Raw genomic sequence first — 12,045 nt, forward strand, 5'->3', positions numbered from 1 at the left:
AGAATAAAGGTGCAATATTGAAATGCGATATTGAAAGGTGCGTTATTGAAATGCGGTATTGAAAGGTGCTATATTGAAATGCGATATTGAAAGGTGCGATATTGAAATTGCGGCATTGAAATTGTACTATGGTTTTGAGATCCGAACGCCAAACGACTACTTAATAATAAGTGCGTCCGACACGGATTCAATTATAAAAATCTCAACTTTAGGATAAGTTGCTCATCCAAAAGTGTCTAAGATTTTGATTATTGAAATTGAACTTTGAATATTGAAATATTGAACTTTGAATATTGAATCTTGAATATTAAATCTTGAACTTAGGAGGCTAAATGTTTAAAGTCCAAATCTTTTAATGTGAAAAAGATCTCAACTTTAATGTGCTCCATAACTTTGACATTGATTCTAGTTTAAGGAAGTGATTACAAACAACCTTAAACATCATAGAATCCATAACTTGTATTTGAATCATAAAAGGGTTTTGATTTTGTAAAAATGTGTGATTGTTGTAAGTAACACTTTTAAGAGTAATAGTGTCAACTTTACTAATCATTTTTGAAATAAATATTGAATCTTGTATGGCATAATGGAAGTGGTGTTTTGGAAAATCATTTGGAGACGGTTTCAAGGGTGAAACCTCCCAAAGATGACACCTTTGGCATTGTTTTTCATAGTTAATCAAAGGTGTGAACCCTAATGATAACATCATAGGATTTTGGATTTAGAAAGGTAGAAGAGTAGAAAATATTATATATTTAAGTAGGGATTCGGAATTACCTATTTAGGATTAGGTTGGATTTTTGATTAGTGCTCCCAATTTCTTAAATGCTTAAAATTGTATAGGAAACTGTAGTTTAGAATTGAATTTTGTATTTGGATTTTGAGAGCAGATTTTGAAATTACGACGTTGTATTTTTTATTTGCTGCCTCAAATGCTTAAGAAATGAGGGCTTAAATAGAGAATTATCCGGCTAAACTCAAAAGCCACCTGCGCCTGGCGGGGGTGACGTGGCTCAGAATCCACCAAAGCAAGGACGATGACCCCGTCCTTGCATTTGTCTCTTATGGGTGTACCTTTGTACAAATTGTACGAAGTTGGCACGTAGTGAATGCTTAAGTTCAAGGCTTGATTTGCGTCTAAAAACAAGCCGTTATGAATTTCGAAATTGTGTTTGGACTCAGTTTTACGGGACGGGGCCCGACATGCTCAGTTTTTTGGGTCGGCGCACGAATTTATATTGCTTAGTGTCATTTTGACTGGAAAAGGCCTTGTATAAATCCAATGGAGTGGTCCATTGGGTGAGAATGTGTTTAGATTTTGAAATTGATTTTTTAAAATTGAATTTTGTCCCGAGTTACTTAATGGGAACGAGCTCGGGGATTGGACTTTGGATTTTGGAATACATTTTAGCAATTGGGACTTCCGCATGAATTTTCACCAACCACCTAGCAAGGATAATAGTATCGTCATCATCCCCTTAGGGGAGACACGATTTAGGTTACACGTTTCTGTAAAGCATGTACTTTTGTGTTTCAGTAGTATAGTCGGGCCTTGTGGGACCACATGTCAGGCCCTTGTGCCTCGTACCCTAACAAGGGAAAGTTGTGTCGTGTGTGCTCGTGCCTTTTTTCATAAATGAGACACATGCATGGCCCATTCCATGTATCATCTGTAGTTTTTCAACAGTTCAAGTCTAATTGATTGTAAGATTGATATATTTCTTGCTTACCAAAAAAAAGATTGATATAAATGTACAATGAATTTTGTAATAAATTGAGTTTCTGGATGAAAAAAAGGAAATATTGATCAAACGGTTTAAGTCTAATTGATTGTAAGATTGATATAATGTATACTGAATTTTGTAATAAATTCAATTTCTGGATGAAAAAAGGAAATGTTGATGCAGAAAATTTGATTCTAATGTATCTCCAGAAAGTAATCAAGAATGAGTCTTTTTTAATGTTTATGAATATATCATTCATTATGTAGTTCTAAATTATTCCCTCTTACATATTGTGTGCAAATTTGACATTAGCATAGTGTTTCTAAAATATATCGAGTTTTAAATATTTACCGCATCTCTTGCATTTACGATGAAATTGTAAATACTCTTTGACGTAATTTTATGAAACAAATTTTTATTACCACGAGGATTGTGCACCTAGAATCGATGTCCCAAAGTAAGTTCTTCAGCGGTTTCTTCAGTGTCATTGACGATATTTAATTTTGCATTTGCCATAAAGTTAGTAAAACCGATCTTTACGTAAACCTATTTATATAAGAGGTTTATATAAGAAAAACGTTACTCTAAACGCAAACGCAAACGCAAACGCAAACAAATGAAGAGCCTCAAAATTATGACATCCAAGTAAAACTAATCGATTCAGATGGGCCTTCCAGACTCCAAGAGAGTAGATGAGAGTGCCAAAGCTCTCATCTATTCTAGATAAGCGTCAATTATATATAGTACAATATGTGTAATATTCTAGTAATACTCTAATTTTATAGTAACAACTTCCCACCATCTAACTTTATCGAGCTTGCTTGGTATTCTTTTTCAGCACTTAATGAGGATAGAGTATGTTATATATGCTTCAATAACTACAATATATTCTATCTGTTTCGAAATAAGGGTACATTATACATTTTCACGTTAGTCAATGTATATATTTGATCATTAGTATCTCTAGTTATGTATTGGCAAAAATTATCAATTGTTAAATTTTTGAATTGATTGCTATGCTAATATTGAGACGATTCCAACAAAATTGAACATGAAATTATTATTCCTTACGTATAAATCACAAAAATTGGTCAAAATAAAATTGATGAACAGTAGCAAAATCCGTTTTTATGTTTTCTAGATGGTAAAATCAAAAAGTTTGAAATTAGTAGGTGTAAAAATAGATTGGTGCTCTTTTAGTTGGTAACAATCAATTTATCCATAATTCAATATAGAAATTTTTATTTTTTAGAGGGAGGAATGATTAATGTTTGGTATGTTAATTATCTTACCAATTATTTCATATAAGTTACACGTACACATCCTTATCTCCATTTCTTTATTGAAAAGCTAAATTTCAATTTATCCACGAACTAAAGAAATCTAATATATATATATATATATATATATACATATATATATATATATATATATGAAAATTTGATAATATTAATTCAACCTTTGGCCTATTTTATTTTATTAAATCCGCCTAAGACATATTTTTTTAATAATCCTACCTTTATTACCCAACAACTTTTATTAGTCCTAACAGGTCATAGACCTGTTGTATCCGGTGAATTGTCCTACTCGAAAAATGGAGGAGAAAAGAGAACAAAACAAGTTTGGGTTGTCAACTTTAAAAACGTTGACTTTTTATCCACAAACCAGCCAGTTAGGTCCAATAAAAGTTGTTAGGTATTAAATGTGGGATATTAAAAAGTATGTCTTAGGTGGGCTTAATAAAAGAAAATTGACAAAATGTTGGATTAATATTACCAAATTTTCCATATATATACATGTAAAAGAGGCATATTTGCTGAATTATTAGAGCGCAGCGTAGGAAATCTAATGTTTTCGACCAATGAAAAATAACATTTCAAATTTATTTATGAATTAAAAAAATTGAGTGCCATGTAGATAATTAATTAGGTGCCACATAGATATTTTAATTAATTAATGACTAATATATACAACTCCATCCAAAATCAAACACTCTAATAATAAAATAAAAAAAATCTAAAATAAAATTCATCCAAAATCAAATACTAATCTAAAATAAAATTCAATCCAAAATCAAACACTAATCCAATATTATAGTGCCACATATGAAAGCTAATGGTTTCGGACAATGAAAATTAAGATTTTGAATTTATTTTTGAATTATAAAAGTCCAATTCCACGTAGATAAATAATTGGGTGCCACATAGATATTTTAATTATTTAATTATTTATATTACCCATATACGGTTTCTTCCAAAATCAAACACACTAATAATTAAAATATAAATCTAAAATGAAATTCAATCCAAAATCAAAAACTAATCTAATCTAATATAGTACTTCAATTCCTCCGTTCCGCAAATATCGCACCATGTTGACTTTTACACTATTCAAGTCGTATCTTTGACCATCTTTTGTAAAATATACGTAAAAAGTATGTAATTATGTAGGATCTTAATAGATCCATATCGATATATACTTTCTAAATATCAATTTTTTTTTTATAATTTTTACTTATACATAATTCAAGAGATAACGAGTCAAAGTCATGTGTTGGGAAGCGTAAAGTCAACATGGTGCAACATTTCCGGAACGGAGGAAGTATATATAAAATATAGCGATTGGTGTATAAAAGAGTTTGTTTTTAACTTAACAATTTAATAGAATCCGTGCATCGCATGGGCTAAAATCTAATTAATATATATACTACGTAACATGTTATTAATTTCTTTATTATTTCTTGGAGGTACACTTATAGAAATTGAAAGGCCGGTAATTTGAGCGTAGGCTATGATTTTTATTTGTTTGGGAAAAATACTCTTAAATGGGTGATGATAAAGGTCGCAACTTATAACAAGTCTTAATTGTGCCACATGGGCGCCACGTAGGTCAAGGTCATCAACTTACTTTTGCTATCAATGTTAAATCTATACTAAATTACTAATATATTGAAAGACGTTTATAATAAAGTATTGTACCACGTTGAACCCTCTTTCCCTAGAAACATGACATTTCATCCACTTAGCAAGATATACACATACAAAAACAAATCTTAGTAAGGCTTGAACATGCAATATAGGACCAACAAGATGTAAGGTAGAATTCTTGTCATCTTAGCCAATTATTTAATATGATAATTACTTCAATAAATATATAACTTAAAATTATGAATGTTTATTTCAAGTACTATGTAATAACTCTTACAGTTATTTTATACTTTCATTAGATGTTGATGGGAAAAACATTTTAATTTGATACCAAAGAATTTTTAAGGAGAAAATCAAAGGAATAATTATTCATGCTAAAAAAATTATATTATTGAAACTAGAAAATTGGGGCATCGCTCAAGCTATGCACTAGCTTTACTATGAAAATGTATATTTCTTTTTATTAGGTAGTCGATATAAGAAATGAAACAAATATTTAATATATTTATAGTAAATGTATATTTCTTTCTATTTTGTAAATTACAAATTAAAATAAATAAATTATAATCTAATACTCCCTTTGTTCCTGAATGTTAGTCCTCTTTCCGTATTTAATTAATTGCTTTTGTTTGTTAGTCTATTTTAGATTTTTTTCCTTATTTATCCAACATTTATCTCCATTATACCCTTCGAAACATCCAAATGACCCACTTATTTACTCCCAAAGTTTTCCATGATACCCCTTAATTATTTATCTCTCCTACCCACATAGATTAGATGCTATTGAGATTCATGTGACAAGTGTACTTAAGTTGGATGATCTTAGATTCCAAAAGGGACTATCATTAAAAAACGGAGGAGTAATATTTTTGTGTAATAATTAAAAAAAATGCATCAATTTATAATCTAATACGAAGTACTCCGTAATATATTTTAATTGAAGAAATTAGTAATATCAATCGATTACTTTAAATATAAGAAAACAAAAACTAAATCAGTACTCTATGTGATTCTCATATGATGTCTTTCATTGTAGACCTTTATTGAGGATAACTGGATAACGCAGTTATCCTATATGATAGAATATTGAATATAGTAGAGTTATGTTATAAGTAGGCTATATGATCGATATAAGATATAAGTGTATATGAATTAGGAAACCTATGAAGAGTAGGAGATCTAGTTTGTATTATAAATAGAGGCGTATGACCACGTATAACAGACAACACAATATTATATTTTCCCTATCAATAATATATTTTATCATGGTATCAAGAGCATGTTAGATCTTGGGATCGTTTACACAAATATACCCCCTGCCGGTGGGTTAGAAAATTAAGCTCACCGGCAGGCGAAATTTACAAAAAGTTTGTCGATTTTTCTCTCTTTCAATTATTTCCGTTGCGCAATTTCTTTGTTTTATTTTTTCCTCTCGCTGCTCTTTGAAATTATTACTCCTTTTGGTGTTCGTGGCCGAAGTGGTTTGCTCGATTGTTTGTTATGTCCAATTATGCCTAACAATATGGCTAGTGGATGATTTGGGTAATAGTAAGGTTTTTGTCTTCATGTTGGAGTACTACTAAAACTCCACGAAAGTTGTCATGATTTATCGGTTCTCCATGTGTCATAAGACATGGACGGTTCTCCATATGTCGTAAGATATGGACGCTTTTTCATTTGTCGTAAGACATGGACGGTTCTCCATCTGCCGTAAGAGAGGTTTTTCATATTGGCAATTTTTTTCCTTGTATGAAACGACAGGACTCCTTGAAACGACAGTAACGACAGGAATCCCTGACACGACAAGGCAGACAGGACTCCTTGAAACGACAGTAACGACAGGACTCCTTGACACGACAAGACAGACATATAACATTTTTTCTCTTGTACGAAACGACCAGACTCCTTGAAACGACAGTAACGACAGGACTCCTTGGCACGACAAGACAGACATATGACATTTTTTCCTTGTACGAAATGACAAGACTCCTTGAAACTACAGTAACGACCGGGCTCCTTGACATGACAGGACAAGCATATGGCATATTTTTTTATTTCTCCAATCGCAACGTTCGTTAAACTGCCGTTCCGATTGCGGGAGGGTATTGAGGATAACGCAGTCATCCTATATGATAGAATATCGAATATAGTAGAGTTATGTTATAACTCGGCTATATGATACTCGCAACGTTTGGACTTTTGCCACTATTCATATAATCTACTTTGACTATTCGTAGTATTTTTTATATAAGATAAAACATAGTCATGTGAGATCTTGTTAGATTTGTCTCAATGAGTATTATCAAAATATCAACTTTTTATAATTTTTGCATAAAGAGAATTTAAGATATAAATGATCAAAGTTGTGCATTGGCATGCGTGAAACTTACAAACGTTGCGAGTATTAAAAGACGGAGGAAGTATAAGATATAAGTCTATATGAATTAGGAAACCTATGAAGAGTATGAGATCTAGTTTGTATTATAAATAGAGGCGTATGACCACGTATAACAGACAACACAATATTATATTTTCCCTATCAATAATATATTTTATCAACCTTACTACTGTTTATGACTTTATTTCTCTTAAAATTTTATGAAAATTAAGGAACAAGTTCCCAAATTGCAAGGGGAAGATGATGAATTTATGATTAATTATAGATTGGAAGAAATATAATACCGAGTACTCTTATTTTGATTCTTCAAACGTACTACAGTACTTATTTAGTGGAGATTTGCTTTGGTTTGAAGGTAGAGAAAGTGAGAAACAATAAACAATTTGTTTTAGGGAAAAAATGTTCTTTTTCGATCACAAGCATTCATTCATTTGGCCAGCAAACGGAAAACAATTTAATTGTAAATTTGACAAATATTTGTTTGGTTCTTTTACTTTTAAGTTTAAGATTTTTGAAGTCAAATATATGGGTGGACAAGACTGATTACTAGAATTTTAAAGGCTGAGATTGAAAGCAATTACAATTGCTACATTTTATATGTAAATATTGAAAAACAAAATTACAAATTATAAATACTAGTTTGAAGTCCGTGCAATGCACGGCAAAAAAAATAGTTAAAATACAATTACTTATAGTATGATTTATAAAAAAAATCTTAGACTTCGTCTATGATATCCCTAATTGGCCTAATCGTAATACCAAAGCTAAAATAAAAAATTTACTCTAAATAAGAAAAATATTTGATGAAAATATATAGTACTTCGTATATGAACTTTTAAGTGTATTTTTAATGTACTGCTATTAACAAATTTACATTTTAAAAGTATTATTAATACTCTTTGAAAAATATTAGTTTATAATGAAAAATAATCATATGGTAAACTCGGACGATTCATCCATCATGCATCCATGCCATAAATCTCTAACTTGAAGTATTCAACAGGATCACCAATTTAAACAAAATAATTCAACAAACCTAAAACTACACTTTAGTTTGAAATGTTCCTAATTGGTTTTTATAGGACAACTTAATTGAAGAATGACTATACCAAACTCTATTTTCAAGTTATTTTTTTACGAGTATCTTTTTTATTTAGATTAAATTTACCTTGGCTTTATCTTTTTTGTTTGGATTAAATTTACCTTGACTTTATTTTTTGGGCTTTATCTTTTTTATTTAGATTAAATTTACTTTGACTTATCATTTTCTTAATCTTTTTAATCTTTATAATTTAATTTGGTGACATGGAAATCTTACGTGGCACTTCAAAATCTCTTGAAAAAACTCTCATATATATAATAATATTAGATTTTTCAAAATTACATTATTCAATTAATTTGTAAATTAGGATATTAAAGTTTTCCTCCCTATTTCATAACATGTAAAATATGGTATATAAATTAGACATCTTACTTTTCGATTTAAAATATGACACGTAACTACGTAAGTGTCCCATATTATCATTGGGACACGTCTTAATGATCATAAATTGTAACCTTATCACTTTGCCTTGTAGAGTTATAGACTTAGGCTTGGCCAAAAGATCTTTTATATCCGTTTAGTTAATGAATGAGCTGAGTTAAGCTTGACCAAATTTTAATATTCACTTAATAAATAATCTTAAACATAAATATAAATATGCTTGTTCATTTAAGTTTATGAATTACTTGTTTATTTTATGAACAACTAATTTACTTAGAGACTCATAAACAAAAATTATTGGATTTTTTACCTCTCAAAAAAAGAAGTTTGAAATATAAAAATCACATACTTCATATTTGGCTTTTACAAATGTTAAAAACACAAACAAGAAGATCTTGTTTTCTAAAAAAAAGCACGTTTATGAGAAAGCTCATTTAATAAACAAGTCGATCACAAATCTAGTTATAGCCGGTAATGATCGGATATTTTAGTAATTGTAGGTTTTTGGATATCATGCAAGATTATCTTAATGAAAGAAAGCTTGAACAGTTTTTAAGTTCGGTTGAAGACTCGGGTTTGGACTTTGAATTCACCTAATTTAAATGAACATAAACGTAAGAGCAATAATTGTCTAATCACATATGAGTCGGTTCTATCACTACAAAAAATTGTACCATTAACAACAGGAACTTTCGTCGCTAAAAGGCAATAGTGGGGGGATTTCTTATCGTGAATCTGTCATAAAAGGGGTCGTTATTGATGGAAAATTCCAACATTAGCCCGTTGTAAAAGACATTTGTGACGGTTGTTTCCGTCTTTATTAGGTTATTTGACCCGTCATTATTAGATTGTCTTTAATGATACAAATTTTTGTAGTGTTATATGTAACACTTTTTTTAAGCATTTCTTTCTTATGTTAGAATATTAATTTCTATGAAAAAAACAAAAAAAATTAGTACGGACTAGTAATTAATCTAACTTTTAGTTGTTTTCACCAACTATTCAAAGAACAATTTTTATATGAAAGGGATAATCTTATAAGCATCGATTAAAAAATGAAGGAGAAAGGCAACTTTTTTCAATGTCAAGATTACACATAATCCAATCCATATAAGAAATGACGACAATGAAATCATAAAAGTCACTTGCATAGTTGGATGCCAATTGAAAACACAAATTAAAGAACACTTCCACACGCCCTTTCCCCTCTATATAAAGGATCCCAAATTCCCACAATGAAAGACAACATACAAACTACAAACTTACACAACTACAACCTACACTCATTTTCAACACATTCAAGCATGGACCTTACGAAAATTATTATTATCTTCCCTCTCCTTGTTTCATTCACGTCCGCCACCAGTGTCATTGATTTTTGTGTGGCAGACTTCAACTTTCCTGTTACACCGGCAGGATATCCTTGTAGGAATCCTGCTAACCTCACAGCGGATGACTTTGTTTATTCAGGCTTGGGTGTCCCTGGTAACCCATTAGTCAACAATTTCGATTTTGTTGGGGCATTAGCAATCGACCTTACTTTCCCTGCCTTGAACGGTTTAGGCCTTTCATTGGGACGGTTAGATATAGGAGTGGGTGGAGCTGTTCCGATCCACTCACACAGAGTGTCGGAAATTATCTTGATGATTGAAGGAACGATAATTGCTGGGTTTATAGACTCAAATAACACCGCGTACTATAAAACGTTGAACAAGGGAGATGTTATGATCTTCCCACACACTTTACTTCACTTCCAAGTTAACGTGGGCGATGCTCCTGCTCTTGCATTCGTTAGCTTAAACAGCGCGAATCCTGGTTTCCAATTTACTACCACTTCTATAGGAGCAAATGACCTACCAACTGAAATAATTCAAAGGATCACTTTGTTTGATGCTGCACAGGTGCAGAAGCTCAAGGGACTCTTTGGTGGCACTAATTAAAAATATATTTCTATTTTAATATCATTTCATCTTGGATACCTTTCTATGCCGTACTACGTAGCATGCAATAATTTATAATAATGTATGTTTTATTATTGTATAATGGAATAACACGTACGATTTCTGTGATAATCGTACTACTTGTATTTGTACCTCGTCAATATATAAAATACATCGTTATATTTTGTAATATGAATATTATCTCCGTTACTTAATTTTCTACTCTAGTCGATTATTTACAATTCATGTGTCAAAATGAACAAAGTTTTCACTACTAGAAATGACACTTTTAGCAACCAAACATTAACGACAGAAGCAAAAACTAGTCGTAAAAATCGCAAAATACAAATAAATAAGAAAACGAACGCTACTTATCCTAAAATTTTAAACAAAAAAGATAAAGTGGTTTTTTTCACTTTTATTTCTTTGTTAATGCATGTTTTGTATTTTTTTTAGGAACATTTGTAAATATTAATCCAACATTTGGCCGGTTTTCTTTTATTAAGTGTACATATGTGTTTTTATTAAATAATCTGAACTTGTAGACTAATTTGCTTTTAACAGTCTCGTCAGGTAACTCACGTACCCGCTATAACATGTTACATATACACGTGTTGATTTCTAATTAGTCAAAATATATTTTCTTTCTTTCCTTTCCCCCCCCCCCTCGATCTCCTTCTCCTCTTATCCTTTCTCCATCAGCTGGGAGAACCCCTACTTATTCCTCCACCGAAGACACCCCCCCAACTCCTCCTTCCACCACCGCCCTACAGATGTGATCTTCGCTCTCTCTCCTTCCACCAGCATGGATAGACTCTCCTCCCTTCCTCTCTTGATTTTCTTCCTTCTCTCTCCCTCCTTTTCTCTCTTCTTCTATGTGGAATCAGTGCCGATGGCCACCCACTACCACAACTTGCAAGTTGCAACCCTCTGCCACCCCACTTACCTCCCTCTCTCCATTGGTTCCTCTGTATCAAAAAGTCAAATTTTTTGCGATGATTATGATTATGATGGTAATAACCGTTGGTTATGATGAAACTGGTGGAATTCATCCCTCTTTATGAAATAACCCATAGAAATAATGCAAACCCTTCAACTGAATCTTCACAGCCAAGACACTTTTCTACTCTTCAGTCGTCGCCGACTGATATAACGGGGGTCAAGTGGGGCTTAAACTCAGGCCAACTTGACCCAGATGGTGATGGATATTTGGGCGCTTCTGATTCAACAGGCCATTTATTTGAATAATGGAGGTTGGGGTTGAGGGTTTTGGGAATTTCCTAGTTTTTTTTAATATTGTTGGTGTTGAAGGTTTAAGAGAGTGTAGAGCTTGAGAAGGACGGTTTAAGATCAAAGGAGGGCCTCGACGCCAGAGAGAATTGAGGTAATGGACTTCATCCCTTAGTTGTATTTCATCATATAAGGAATATGGATACTGATATAGTGGAGGGAAGTTGGTTGAGAGGTTTAAAGGGTGATTGTTATTGTTGAAAATTTGTGGATTTTGAATTGAGAAGGGAACTGGTGAAATTCTTAGGGCCGTAAGGGATTACAGTTGCCACTCTTCATTTAT

General features: G+C 31.7%; 1 protein-coding gene across 1 annotated transcript; it reads left to right on the forward strand.

Annotated features, from left to right (window-relative positions):
• The first annotated feature begins 9,763 nt into the window (after window positions 1-9,763).
• Window positions 9,764-10,670, forward strand: LOC110796270 (auxin-binding protein ABP19b-like). Its single transcript, XM_022001314.2, has one exon. The coding sequence runs from the start codon at window positions 9,768-9,770 to the stop codon at window positions 10,470-10,472; it is 705 nt and encodes a 234-aa protein (XP_021857006.2). The 5' UTR covers window positions 9,764-9,767; the 3' UTR covers window positions 10,473-10,670.
• Window positions 10,671-12,045: the final 1,375 nt, after the last annotated feature.

This window comes from Spinacia oleracea, chromosome 2, assembly GCF_020520425.1.
Source record: "Spinacia oleracea cultivar Varoflay chromosome 2, BTI_SOV_V1, whole genome shotgun sequence".
NCBI classification, from domain to species: domain Eukaryota; kingdom Viridiplantae; phylum Streptophyta; class Magnoliopsida; order Caryophyllales; family Amaranthaceae; genus Spinacia; species Spinacia oleracea.